Source organism: Tiliqua scincoides, chromosome 2 (assembly GCF_035046505.1).
Source record: "Tiliqua scincoides isolate rTilSci1 chromosome 2, rTilSci1.hap2, whole genome shotgun sequence".
NCBI classification, from domain to species: Eukaryota; Metazoa; Chordata; class Lepidosauria; order Squamata; family Scincidae; genus Tiliqua; species Tiliqua scincoides.
Genome location: NC_089822.1, coordinates 187,372,878 through 187,387,927, shown reverse-complemented (window position 1 = coordinate 187,387,927; position 15,050 = coordinate 187,372,878). Strand labels below are relative to the sequence as shown.

At 41.7% G+C, this 15,050-nt stretch overlaps 1 protein-coding gene across 4 annotated transcripts in view; it reads right to left on the bottom strand.

Annotated features, from left to right (window-relative positions):
* Window positions 1–1,706: 1,706 nt before the first annotated feature.
* Window positions 1,707–15,050, bottom strand: part of JADE2 (jade family PHD finger 2) — a 167,868-nt gene continuing 154,524 nt past the window's right edge. For 3 of the 4 annotated variants that reach the window (XM_066618226.1, XM_066618225.1, XM_066618228.1), the window contains 2 exons: window positions 8,782–8,910; window positions 1,707–7,423 (listed from right to left, as the gene is read on the bottom strand). In XM_066618226.1, the coding sequence (XP_066474323.1) occupies window positions 6,534–7,423; window positions 8,782–8,910 (1,019 nt within the window). In that variant the 3' untranslated portion in view covers window positions 1,707–6,533. The remainder of the gene's footprint in view (window positions 7,424–8,781; window positions 8,911–15,050) is intronic. The other variant, XM_066618227.1, reaches the window with a different exon arrangement.

The window sequence follows — 15,050 nt, the reverse complement described above, 5'->3', positions numbered from 1 at the left end:
ACATACTTTGTGGGTCTTCACCCTGCTCCTCCTCTGAGAGTTCTCCCTCCTCCACAGGAGAATCAGAAGCAGACACCTCTGAACTTAGCTGGTTCCATTAGACAAAGTCCTATGTCTGCATCAGGGCAGGAGTCTGACTCTGTCTGGCCTCTTCTCCTTGCCCTGGTTCCGCTGTGCCCTAGACTGCCTCAGTCCTCTTTCCTCAGAGAGATGTCTCCATCTGTGCCTGGGGTGCCATGTGCTGGCCAGTGAGCACATTACTACTTAGAACCTCAGTATTCATAACTGTCTGAAATCCTGGAGAGAGACAGCCAGTTAGCATAGCTAACTGTAGGCTGCAAGGGATGGGAACAATGGTTTTGAATGCAACAGGTAGCCAATTCACTCAGTGCTATGTACAATTAGACTCAAGTAGCAGGTGATGGGAAACTGAGGGTAAAAGGATCAACACAACCTATTAATTAGGCAACACCACAAAAAAAGCACATGCACCACCCTTTCAGACATGCCACTTCTGCTGAGGCATTGGTATGGAGAGACAGAAGGAGGCCGCGGAGGCAAGGAATGGCACAGGGAAAGACCAAGATGGGTGAGAAGGGAAGAAACTGCAGGTGTGCTGGGAGAACCCAATGATTATGCAAACCGTTACTTTGCAGAGCACCTCTCAGCTGCTGACTTGTGAGGTGGTCCCTCAGTAGAGGCAGCACTGCTGAAAGAGTGGCCTGCATGATAGTTGGGCTCTCTCAGATCTTGAAAATATGATCAGGATTTCTATATTTTCTGGTTTTTGCAGCTAATTTAGAAACTATGAGAAGTGCTTAATGATGTTATCACCTGCTTAATGATATCACTTCCTGCTTAATGACATCATATTTGTTCCTCAGTAGGCACTATGGACAGACTGCACTTGCTCCCGGTGTGGAAGGGATTGTCACTCCCGGATTGGCCTTTTCAGCCACACTAGACGCTGTGCCAGAACTACCTTTCAGAGCGCGATACCATAGTCTTTCGAGACTGAAGGTTGCCAATACAATAGGCACTATGAACTATTCTGCCTACTGTATAAAATGAGCTTAATAACCGCTTTAGGGCGCAATCCTAACCAACTTTCCAGCACTGACATAGGAGCTGTGCCCATGTGGCATGCACTGCAACCTGCAGTGGGGAGGCAGTCAAGGGGGCCTCCTCAATGTAAGGGCATGTTTGTTTCCTTATCCTGGGGTAGTATTGCAGCTAGGCCAGCACTGGAAAGTTGGTTAGGAGTGTGCTCTTAATCTGTGATGCTTTCTGACAGCTCTGGAGCTGATACTGGAACTAGGGTGCAAATGGTACAGTTTGCATATCTGGAAATCTTATTCAACTCCTCTGACTTCTGAGATTGCAGTGTAGGCATTATTGATACGCTTTCAGTTATATCTTTGTAGCTGTGAGGACTTCAAACTTGCTTTTTTTATTTAAAGAAAGCTGATAGGCCTAAGATACTGAATTCTACCACTAATAACACGTTGAGTAGCTTTTCTGCGCTTCCATAAAGTTGTATCACACATGTAGCGCCATTATTAAAGCATTCGAATTACACTTCCGGATTTGATAGAAATTAAGTAATATTGCTTAGATGCTCAGTTGCCAAGGTTTTATGGAGATATGAAAAAGATAACTCCCTTTGATACTGAGGTCCTGTTGAATACTTAATATTCAGGCAAAAGTACACAGAAAACACAGCTTTATTGACTGCATTTGCCAACACACTGAAGAATGCAAAGGTACTTTTTTCATAAGCAAATGGGCCATGGTCCCAATGTGTATTAAAGCATACACTGAATTGAAACATGATGAAAATTATGGCAGACAGACCTATTCAAAGGCAACACAAACGGCATGCATAATACAGCTTTCACACAGAACAACTTTGATACATTATATTGCTTTAAGGATTAACTAACATGGAAAATGTACAAAAAGGAGAAATAGGTTTTGCATTAATGAAAAATACATTTTTTTCTCTACAAAGGAATTTCTAATACAAGAAAATAAATATTGCAACATAAGCCAAAAATAATTTAAAATTGCTCTTTTCAATATATTTTCAATATTTCTCTTTTATATTAACAAATGGCACATCACTTTCTTTGAAACAAAGACAGAAGGGCTTTGCCTCCTGTGACATTCATATCATTTCCTGTAACTGATATGGGCCTGTTTTGTTTCTGTTTGGAATGGAGCAAAGTATACAAGAGTTCCCTTAAAGAACAACCAAATTAACACACCTGCTTGAAAATGAAGTCCTTTTGTAACAAACTGCAAAGCCCAATGCTGACAAGTTCAAGGAAATACAGCAGTACAATTAAATTCTTTCCCTCTCTTTTCCTTCTGCAGAAATAGTTAATCCTCCATTGTGCTTTGAGGAAAAGCATTGTCAAATATTAGTTTCGCTTTATTTTTAAATATTAAATGTAGCAATACAAAAGATGCAAATATATAACAGCTAGTCCAAAAAACTTAAGTGGGGAAAGGGGAATGTGAGAAAATTCAAATCGTTTCTGGGAAATTCCAGTCAACACTGAGGTTGTAAAAGCAAAGTTTGCATCTTGCTACTAAACCAAGGAGTATCATTATTACTGTGTTAATACATCACATTGATGCTGCTTTCTTGAAAGGAATGGAATTCCCCTGCTACAGTGCAAACAGTGACGTTCATACATCATCTCAAAGACATTTGTGTAATAAAATAGACCATTTATACTTTTTTGCCTATTAATTTCAAAATACATTTACAGTGCATCAAAAATATTTTCCATGTAAAATTTCTCCTTCCTTTATGCAATTTTTTTTATTTCCACAAGAAAAAAGTAGGTTCTAAATAGAAAACGAAGAGTGGGTTCCTTATAAGAATCTGACTTCTATGCAGATGGCTATCAACTTAGCATATCAAGCTCACCTCCCGTGTCAAGAGTGACATTATGAGACAAAATGAAAGAATCAGTGTTGGAAGGAACCAATACGGAATAAAGTCTGAGTAGGTTCTTCACTGTTGGAGCACCTTCCCTTTTCATTAGTGATCCTATTTGCTGTGAGCTATGTCCTAGTGCAACCAGCTAGATATACCAAAACTCAGAAGCAAGAGAAGAGGGACTTTACTGACCATCACAAGTGCTCCTTCTACATGGTGACACATTACATGTCTGAAGGGGCAGCTTGTCTGTGCTCCTGCACACCAGAGATTATAGCCAATTCCAAGGTACTCTCCGATCCTTCCCATATCTACAGAGCTCTTCTGTTAAATTAGGAGCATTATCAACAATCCAAGCACATTAAAGAATCCAAACCAACAGGTTCCTCAGCAGTTATGCAAAAAACCAGCATTTTACCAAACTCCCAAGGTAAAAAGTGGTATATATTTGTACTGCAGGGTTATCTGCCCAGAATACAGAAATATATTTTCTAACATAGTCAATTAGACATTCTAGTTAGGAACAGCGATGACTTCTTGTCTCCTTGTAATTCTAGCAAATTTCTCTGAATTTCTTTCTTCCATTCTCTGGCCTTCACTCTCCATAACATGAAGCCAAATGTGGCCTACTTTTAAATTCCCTGATTGCAAAAATCATGGCAGCTATAAAAACATGGATGCTTTATATACAACAGAAGTGATTCAAAGCTCTGTGGAATTCCATGCATGCAGAGTCTCTCCTCACTTGCGTGGGAATATTCCTAATGGGGGAGTCCCACAGTGAACATAGAGGGCCTCATGAGCCTTTACATATGGAGCCCCCCCTGAATGAACCAAAGGAGCTAATCTAGAGCAAGCTTTAAAGTATTGCCTTCTTTTTCCATATTCTTTTTAACTTGCTTCAGTTGACAATGACTTCTTATTCACAGTAACAATGGAGTGTCTCACAGTGCTATATATAATTAAAAAGAAAAGAAAGATAGGTGCTGCTTTAGTTTGGTTGTTCTTTAAAGTTTGTCCCTTTTGCTGTCCGGTACTGGGTGAGCAGGCAAGTAATGCAATAGTAATGAATGAAGCAGTGTACAGTGAGATTTCTGGATTTTTGTTTAAGCTATAGTTGAACTGAAGCACACGGAAGCAAGATCCATTAAAAGGCAGCATATTGATTATTTGTATGACATAACTAGGATATTGTAGCTAAAGCCTAGCAAGCTTGATAAGATAAAACTAAGTCCTATTTACTGTATTTAACATTATCTGAACATACCAAGCCTTGATTAAGGAGAAGAATTTACTTGCCAACCAATATGGATTAGGCCAATGTAGAACAATTTTGTTTCAGTCAGTGCTTTAGAAAAAAAATCATACTGCAAACAAGACTTGTCAAATCAGCAAAACACTGAAGTACGGTTGGCTCTGGATTTTGGTTTCTTTTCAGAATTGAGTTTCTCCAAATTGTAGCTCAAGTGGAGTCATATTAAGGACTTTGGAAGGCTTGTAAAATGACAGGCGCTTTTAAAAAAAACAAACCCCAAGGACAGCCAATTTCTGGCATCAGAGTGCATAAAACCAGCATTGCTCAGACTGGAATGAGCAAAGAGCATCAGAAATCAAAATGGTGAGATGTGGTCCAAATGATTAAAGCATCATCTTCAGCAAGCTTGCAACCTAATGCCTCAGCTGTGTCATGAACATGTTTTTAGTCCCTTTGTAACTAAACAGCTTTTGTTCAGTTTTTTTTCTCCCAAATGACAAGTTTCCGGTTTCTGGCTGTGCTATTCTCAAAAAGATTCTTTGGCATCCACAAAATAATTCCACTGAATCATCTGAATAACTGCAACATCTTAATCTCCCCCAGTTTGAAAGTGATGGGTTAACAAGCAGAAGTGTCCCAGCACACACGCGCGCACACACACACGCACAAAAGTAACACATCATCAACAAAAAGTTTTAGTGAACTTCACTTTTCTTTTTGTTTTTGTTCCCTGAGCTCACGCTGGGGTCACTTCCATAAAGCATGTAGCAAACTTGAACTGTGACCTTTGAAGCCAAAACTGAAGTGATGGTATAATTAAGTGCAAACATGGAAATCTGCATGACTCATAGGTAACATAGGTTTTTGAATGACACTTAAGGCTTATTAGACACAATTTATACATAACATTATTGTAATATTTAGACTATTGACTTCTGTGAATCACCCTCCTATGATGAGTCAACTTGCTTGCCTACTACGATTTCAGTTTTGAAATGGAAGGATCGAAAGGGGAGAAAGCCACCAATTTAGGTACAGAGTTTAGGGAAAGAAACAAAATGGCAAAGGCAAATGATTCAATTGCCTCTTACGGATGTTGCATATACAGCCAAACAATCACTTCTGCACAAAGGAAGCTTATGTGTACAGTCCCTGTGCAGGGGAGTGATCATTTGGTTATTTATGCTGAAAGCATAGACTCAAACTCTTTTGCCAGGTTGGGAACTGAAGCCGTTTGATGATTGTTTTTAAAAACCCTCTAAATACTTTCCCTCCTTGATTAGTGAAATTATATTTTCCCACTCAGATGCCCGTTTGGCCCAAGTGTTTTGGTAAAAGGCTACTTTAATCAACCTGAGCAAATTATGAGAATTGCTTCACACAACCAAAGGTTTGGGTTATACCAATAAATAGTACCCAAGTTACTCAGGAGGGATATTGATAGGGAGCAGAGCAGCTTTAACACAGATATGTATGTCTTCTATCTACTGAGAGCCTTGGATGAGTGTTTATAGTACTGCCCAGCTGATAGTTGGAGTGATGGGGCTAAATCTTGGTTCTTGGCCCCTTGGACGGACTCTGATCGAACTGGAGAGGTGAGAAAGAAAAATCAAGGATTTAATAGACCTTAAATACAATGTTATATTCCTCAACCCATTAAGTGCTTTCTTCAAATAAGCTAGTTGTGCTTCTTTAAAAAAATAATTGCTTATTTTACTTCATAGTTGCACACGCACAGACATGCACGCTGACAAATCCTGCACATGTGCACACACACATACGTACATATATATTTCCTTTTCCATTAAATTCTGTGTATATAGTTGTCTACCTTAGTAGTACTCCCAATCTACACCCTGCCAACCAACAGAGGCAGCAACACCAGGCAGACCATGAAATCTGTTTGCTTGGTTAAAATAATGCCCATAAAACTGTTGTCCCTGCATGAACAACAGATACTGGCAATCTCAGACCTCCTCATTAAAATTCTAGGATGTCTTGCTCACTACAAGCAAGTACAAGTCCCTAATAATGCACTTGCTTGTGTTACATTTTAACCAGGATATGCAAGTTTTTTTTTTTTTCAACTAAGAAGGGTTAACTACTGTTACAGTATATTTTCTAAGTCAGTGAAGCTTTTAGATGATACTCAGGCATACAGAGAAGAGGAAAAATAACAGTGTCATTTTTTAACTATATATACAAATTAAAAACAAAACAAGCAAGCAAACCGAAACCCTCTGGTATGATACCAGGCGGAAATTGGACATGGCAGTTGTAACTGGATTTAGGCCTCGCAGAGCTGTCACAATTGGTCTATCTGGTGTATTAGGATGCCAAAATACTCATTCTGAAATTATCCTCATTTCCTGAATCTAACTGGCTATGGTGTCCTCTGCCACCACCAGATTCTGTGTCAGAGTCACTCATTTCTGCATCTGAAAAGTAACCATCAGTCTCATTGTCAAAAGGATGTAAGATAACCTTTGATTTTTCACTTCCCGGAGGTCCATTAATCATCTCAGGCTTCTCATGCTGTGATCTCCGAGTCCCTCTGCCCTCTTTTGGTAATTTGAACCTCACCACTGTTTTAGGACTACCTACTGAGTTAGGCACTTTAACCAGGGAATTAGGATCAGATGGGGTACGTTTCACTGGTTCCTCATCTTTGCTTATGTTACTTATCAGACCCTGGTTGGCTTGAGAATCTTTTGCTTTTAGAAGAGGAGCTGCTGGATGAGACACATTCTTCTTAGCTGTCTTTTTCACTTCACACATCACTCTGTGCTCTGGTTGTTTGTCCACACTTTTATCTGCCTTGCTGTTTCTTAGATTGTGAGATAAGGACTCTGTGGTGTGGTCTGATAAATAACTCAAGCTAGTCCACTGATTTGAGTCCTCTTCTTGGTGACTTTTGAAGATAGTATTCAAGCCATTTCTTGCAGTTTTTTTCTTAGCATGGGTTCGCAGTTTACTCTTTGCTTTCTTTGTGGCATCACTCTGCTTCAGTGGAGACTTCAAGGAATGATCCATCATAAAACTTAACAAGGTCTCTTCATCTTGTAGAAGTTCCTCAGAAAGACCTGGGGTGGTATCTTCGTGATGGCCATTGTTCAAGGACCACTCACTCATCGCCATGTTCTCTGTGGTAATCTGAACAGATTGAGCCAGCCAGCTGTTGAAGAAGGTGCCATCAATGGGAAAGGAAGTTGACAAATCTACAAAAATCGATGGGGACAGAAAAAGCACATAAGCATTAGACGTCAGACGCATTCAACAGTTTTTGCTTTAAAATTTAACCAGAGTTTTAAAGGGCAGTTAAATATCTGGGTGATAATTGGGCAGATGAAGAGGTTCAGAATGATTAATGTGACATTATAGATGAGAGAAATAACCTGCTTCACTTAAGAACAGTCGGTCTGGGAAAGCCTACACATGAATTGTCCACTGTTTGCACCAAATATTTTAAAATGGCTGAACGTGGAACCCTACTGTTGCAAGTTGAAGCTTTATGGTATGGCACAGTGAACAAGAGGAGAATCAGAAATGCTCCATGGAAGGCAATCATCAGAGCTGGACAAACTGCCATGTAGTGAGTTGGAGGGTACATTTCTATCAAACCAGCTAACTCATTCCTCCTAAACATGTGGAGTTCACAAATATGCCAGCATGTCTCATTTTTATAAGAAATTAGCTTGATAAAGCCCACAAGTGAACTTCAAGCTTGAATTAATAAAGGAGAAGCATATATTAAAAGGTCAAAGCCTTCCAGTAAGCCTTAGGCCAGGCTAACTGTGAACAAGATATTCTTGGGGTGGGGGGAGGAGTGGATTGTGCCTATTTTTGTTTTAAAAATTAAGTTACATCTAATACAAACATACAACCACAAAATTTAAACCTACTTAAACCATCACATCACCATATATCACTAAATGTTTGTTGGGAGTAAGAAGTCTTTACTTGCTTGCAGAAAGCCTACAGTGCTGGCATGTCTCCCTGCTCCATCCTCCCCTGATCCTTCAGAGGCAGGGGCTATGGCTCAGTACTACAGCACACAGAATTTCTTTTTTATGCAGAAGACCCCCAGGTTCAATCCATGGCATCTCCATGTTTGAGCTGGGAAAGACCCCGGCCTGAAACTCTGGAGAGTCACTGCCGATCAGAGTAGATGGTGCTGATAAAACAGCTAGATAAAACAGTGGGTCTGACCCAGTATGATGCAGCTTCTTATATTCCTCATCTTTTTCTTTAGCATTGTACCATATTTAAGTCTTTAATGTTTCATGTTCACCCTTTATAGAAATGAAGCACACATCTCCCCCTTCACTTGCTCCTAAAAATGTGGTGAACAGCAGTATGACTACCCATTTCAACCACCACCCCACAGCGAGGCAACCACCATATTTCACTGTGTGATGCAGACTCTGGACGAGAGCCAGAGCAAATACAATACTGGGAGTGGTGATGGTCTGCTTCTCAAAATCACATGAAAAAGCCCCTAAAGTATAGGTAGGATGAGGATGTGGAACTATCCTTACTTTAGTTATAAATTCCCATTTATGAAACTGAAGCTTACCCAGCTGTCCTAGTACCAACTCACTCCCTGATTTTCGTTTTTCTTTCTTCTCAGGACTCTTTTTTCTATCATCTCTTCCTTTTCTTTTTGGGTCGCTTCTCCTTCCCTTTGTTCTCTTCCCAGTTTGTTCTGTTCAAGGTTTAAAAACAGTGATCATTAACACAATAAATAAATATCATGATCAACAGGCAGAATGTGAAACTTAAAGGAGATAAAAGAAACAGTGAATCCTGAATGAAATGTCAAAATGATGCTTGGAAGTGTAAAATACCATGTGGGGAGATGACTGAGTGGACACAAACTTCAGTCATAAATTTTACAAGATGCCTGAATCATAAGCCACAATTCTATGCCCATGTATTTGAGAGCAGGTTCCTCTGGAATATCTGTATAAGACTGCTGACAACTAGGTTCACCAAAATCAATCAATACCCTTAAAGTCAATGGAAAACTTGGATCAAAGTCAATGCTAGTTGCAGATGGGGTTCATTGTATATGTTCTTCTTTGATTGGGTTCCAGGTTGTAACTTAAGGATGTGACACTTTAAGTCACTCTGCTGGTAGCAGCTTTATAGATTTCTAAGAAGCTTGAATTAGTAAAGCATCACAGTATTTGCAAGACAGCATTACCGGATTCTGATCCTACACAGTCGCTTAACTCCAGTTCCATTCAAAATATTTCAGTGCTATGTCAGTGTGACCAAAATGCCCAAAGATTTGTTGAACAGAAATCTGGGGACAATCAAGGACCAGAAGTATGAGTGGTAATCTACAAAGCTTCACACGTGTATGCAGTAGGGCTGGGCCAGAGGTTTCCACTTGGTTTGATGACACTGGCAAACAATGCAAACAATGCATGTTATCAGAGCCTTCTGCTGAGAATTAAATTGGGAACAAGTGATAAGATGGTTAGCTCTTTAAAGCCCAGGTTTTCCAGACAAATGTGCAGTAAAACTTACCCTTGAGTACCTTCAATTATTTATTTATATTTATAACCCTGAATGGGGGTAAGCCTGAATAGACCCTTAGGGCAACTTACAAAATGAAATAACAAAATAATTAAAATGAAATTTAAAATCATCACAAAATATCAATAGATATTTAGTGATTAATTCAAAACACCAAGCTAATAACCCACAGAACAGCAGAGCAATAAAATAGGTCAATTTTAAATAACAATCTGTCTCACCTGCCAAACCCATGTTGAAACAGAAACATTCTGGCTAATTTTTGGAAACAGAGGACAGAGCCAGCCTGTTGCTCTCCTTTGGGCAAGGCACCTCTTTCTCTGAGAAAACATTGTCCATTCCAGGCTGCTCAGGACAGTGCATAGCAGTATCCTCCTACTTTATCCTTACAATTACTCTGTTCATGGGTTAGAATAGATCAAGAGAGAGTTCTTGGCCCAAGGTCACACTGTGGGCTTTGAGGCTGAGCAAAGAACTGAAATTCCGAAGTCTAACACTCTTGCCACTACAACGGCTCTCAGACAACCAAACCTGACCAAGAATGAACTAGAAGCAGGGCCTCTTGAAAGAGTATTATTGCAATGGATCTCCCCTGGGGGCTGGGGATAAGAATAGGCCCTCAGTTTGGCTGTACTTGTTGTAAGAGGCGACTAAACAGCCACCGGGTAGATGGGACTCATCAGCCTGGGAAGGCAGTTCATCTGAGAGAAGGAAAACTCTGATCCCAAACCTCCACTGCCTTGTGGCTACATCCAGTTATGGCAAAGGCTTCAGGAGTCAACCTCGAGGCAAAATCCAGAGCTGGAGTCCCTGAGGCAGTTCATGGCTGAACACAGTCACATTCTGGCAACTCCTGCGACGCCGCTGGAACCAACTGTATTGGCCTCTGCCTTTCCATTGGACCATTTCAGCGATGTGGAGAGGGGGGATTTGCTGCATGGGTAACAGCCTACATACCTACTTTACTCAGGCTTCGCGCACTGGAGAGGACACTCTGTTCCAGAACCACCATTCAGAGCGTGACACCATAGTCTTCTGAGACTGAAGGATGCCAACACACATTTGTGAGAGAAAAGGCATCCTCTGAGATTTAGGACTTGAAACAATAAAACCTAAATTGTGCTCAGAAAGAAATGGAAGACCCATGCCACTGTTTTGCATTGGTATAATGTGCTCCCTTTGGCTCTCTCCTGCAAGTAACTTGATGGATGCATGTTGAACTAACTGGAATTTTCTGTCTTCAAAAGCAGCTCTAGATCAGTGGTTCTCACACATTTAGCACCAGGGCCCACGTTCTAGAATTAGAATCTGTCAGGATCCACCAGAAGTGATGTCATGACTGGAAGTGGCATCAACAAGCAGGAAAATTTTTAACAATCCTAGGCTGCAATCCTATCCACACTTACCCAGGAGTGAGTTCCATTTACTATCATTGTTAAAAGAATATACAGAGCAGCTTGTTAAAAGTACAGGTCTGTAACATTTCCCCAAATGCAGTCACATTGCATGGTAGCATCAAGTCTAATATATTAAAAATAAAATAATGAAATGAATGGGGATGCATCTGAAACTGGCTTGCGACCCACCTAGTGGGTCCCAACTCACCGTTTGAGAAACACTGCTCTATATTGAATGTGTGACAGTAGTCCAGACTGGAAGTTACCATGGCAGGTATCAGGGGCCAAGCTGTCCTCTAAGTAGTTGCAGCTGAAGAACTAGGCTAAGGATATAAAAGACAGTTTTGGCCACAGCCTGGAAATTAACTAGTCTCCCAGACTGCTCACTTGACTCTTCAAGGGGGAGTATGACCCCATCCTGGGCACATGACAACTCAGTTCAGACTGACTGCTCACGATCAACATATCTGTCTTGTCTGAACAGAACTTCTGTTTATTTACTTTCATTCAGCCCATCAATGACTTCAGACATCTGTTGAGAATTTTCAGGGCCTCACCTGGCTATGTTGACAAGGAGTATCAGTGTAGCGATGACACCTCATCCCAAATCTCTGGAAAAACTCACAGTGGTTGAAAATCAGGATGCTAAAAACACGGAGGGCAAGACGACACCTTCTGGAATCTTTTGGGATGTGATGCAAGGAATAGCACTTCCCTAGCCTTACCTTGGTAGGTGGGTATGTACCTGAGCCATAGGAGTGATATTATGAAATGTGATGCTTTCAAACACAAATTATACCACAATATTAAAAGTTCTTCTTTCTTAATCAGCCCAAATAAAACACACATGCAAAACAATTGGATAGCATTTCACTTAAGGGAATAAGGGCCCAATCCTAAACATCCTCAGCACTGGCGCTGAGATCCAGCAACAGTGCTGAGTGTCAAAAAATGCCATAATGGATGTCTGTGGCACCCAGAGAGGAAGGGCCGCTGATGCTGGATGAGCGCCAACTGGCAATGAGCCTCAGTGCCAAGTGGAGGTTCGGCTGGTGCTGCAGTAGTGCTGGCCGGTGGTAAGTAGTTTTGGGGTGGGGAAGGTGGGGATTGGGCAGAATGTGGCAGGGAAGGATGGTGCAAGTGGAGGATGGGACTGGCAGAGTTCTGCTCCTCCATATCCTATCCTCTCTGTCAGGCTGAAAAGCCCAACATGGAGTCTCTCAAGTCTGCGCCAGCAAAATAGCCAGAGTAGATTTGAGAAGCTCCATTGCTGGGCCTGGGGCTTCCCCCAAGGAGACCTCTAGTGGGTTCAGCAGTGCCACTGCACCCAGCAGAGCTGCTGGCTTCAGGATTGGGCTGTAAGCCAGCAAACCCACAGGCAACTGAGACGCCAATCCTGAGCTTGCGCTGGGCAAGCGCTGGAGCTCTGCAGCTCAGCAGTTGCATGGACTGCCAAGCAGTGAGAAGTAGGTGGAGGCATAGGGGGAGGTGTTCCGGAGAGGGGGGAGGCAGAGGGAGGGAAGTGAGAGGGTGGAGAAGAGGCGTTCCAGGGGAGGGATTACGGTGGGACGGAGGTGGGACCAGTGGAGCAAAGCAGCAGCACGGAAAATTCTATGCTCTTGACTCTATGCCGACCTTTGGGTCACCACAGAATTGAGTAGCCCCATATTGGGGCTACTCACTTTCCCTGAGAGAAGGGAACAAAAGTCCCCTTCTCCTGAGGAGCCGGCGGCGGCTGCCTGGAGTGCGCTGGATGCGGCGCCAGCCATTTTCCATGCTGCTGCAGCCCTGCACACTGGGCAGCTCAGGATTGGGCTGTGAATGACCGGAATATAACAGTTCTCTGCTCTATTTCAAAACGTAGTTAGAATTAACTTTGTACAAAATAATAGCTTGTTGAATTATCATGGCATTTATTTCGCTCGGTTTAATCATGCAAAGGTAAAGGAATACAATTTTTTAAAAAATTCAGTTTGTTTAACAAGGAGGTCTGCTCTAACCTTTTAACTTGTTCATTGGGCAGACCTTGGGCAGGAGGTCTGGTCTAGAGGGTAGAGCCTCCATTTGCCTGAAGATTAACATCCACAAGGTCGCCAGTTCGAGGCCACCGGCACCGTGCGACCTTGAAGCAGCCGGCAAGCTGCAGCTGAGCTGTTCCATCTGCTCGGAGCGTGGGAGGATGGAGGCCAGAATGTTAAAACCAGATCGGAGTGTAACATCTTGAATGTGGTGGTTCTTGAAAGAGAGAACCTTCTTTCAATTTGTAAAAATCCCTGAGTGGATTTAATAAGCCTGCCTGTGTAAACCGCCTTGAATAAAGTCTTGAATAAAGACCAAGAAAGGCGGTATATAAATACTGTATATTATTATTATTATTATTATTATTATTATTAGGAAGCTGAACATTGTCTCACTAAAGGGCTTGCTACATCCTGTTAATTCCAGTGGATGTATGAAGAAGAAGGATGCCCAAATAGGTCAAAAATGGCATATTTTTATGCCAATAAAAGGTTCCTGAATCAATCAATCAATCAAAAATGGCATATGAAACTTCCCATAATCTGGGGTCACAGTGTCATAAAATTAAAACATATCTGCTTTGCTTGCTGGATCCATCCTTGTGGACAGATTATTGTGGGAACAACAACTGTAGTACAGGAATTCATGCAAACCCCCATCTGATTACCCCTAGTGGGGTATCATTTACCCCAGGTGGTCACTTCCTATCTTGAAGTTAGAAAGGATAGGCAACCGTAGGCAAGTTGCACTTAAGATTTTATTTTTTGCTTAACGCAAGTGAATTATCTTTAGCTACTGCTCAGGGGCAGAGGAAAACACAGCAGTATCCCCATAGTACATCAATAGGTTGCACTGTTATGAGCGGACTCCCAAGGCTCCAAAAGCTGCCATTAGAGAAACAACCTGTGGGTTGATGCACTATCAACCTAAACCAATTAGGCCAGTCTTCCTAGCCACTTAATAAAACCACTATTATGATTTTATGGAGGATTTACATTTCCAGGAATGCCAATCAAAGATTCTTCTCACAAGCAGCCTTCCAGGAAAAAAAGCAAAATGGATGTTTGCTTGATTCCTGCCAGCTAACTGGAGAAGGGCAGACACATTTTTCACTTGACTTAACAAATAAAATATATGGCTTTGTTTAGATGGCGCAAAGCTCCCAAACAGCAATATGAATGCAACTGTTTCTGCAAAGAAAGTCTGTCAAAAGAAACAGCTGCATTTCAAAGCTGGACAGCCAGGGGTTTTTCTCCTTCAGTTCACAGGAGACAGAGATTTAGAAAAGCCCCGATTACGAACAGGCAGCCCCTTCCTGCTTTAAGAGACGTGGCCCTCCTTTCCTCAGTGGCAGGATAAACTACCATGCTCAGCTTTGTGAGATGATCTTTCTCAAAGCCAAGTGTGCCAACTGTTTCCCACCAAGGTCTTGTTCATTAACCGCCACAGCACACATTAATTAATAACTATACTAGGCCAGTGATGAGTGAGGCAGATTGTTCCCCTCAGGGCATACAGAAAAGGTGAAAAGGAAGACAGAGGCCTAGTGGGTCAATCCGAACAATGCACAGCTTGTGGGAAAGCATGTTAAGATATAAAAAACAAGGATAAAGGATTATCCAAAGCAATGACTCTTGCACCCTACTGCTGAATTCCATAGGATTTGAGAATGCTGACACCATTATTGAGGGGTATGAGCACTATGCAGGCTGTTCTGGATCAGGGCTTTGGGAAGAAGGAGCAAAGGATGAAAGCCATCTCTCCCACACCATGGCCCTGGACTAGATCACCTCCTCCTACAACTGCTCTCTAATAAACAAACAACCCCCTCCCCTCTACCCAGAAAAATCCAAGCACATAAGAAGCAATCATATACTTAAAATTA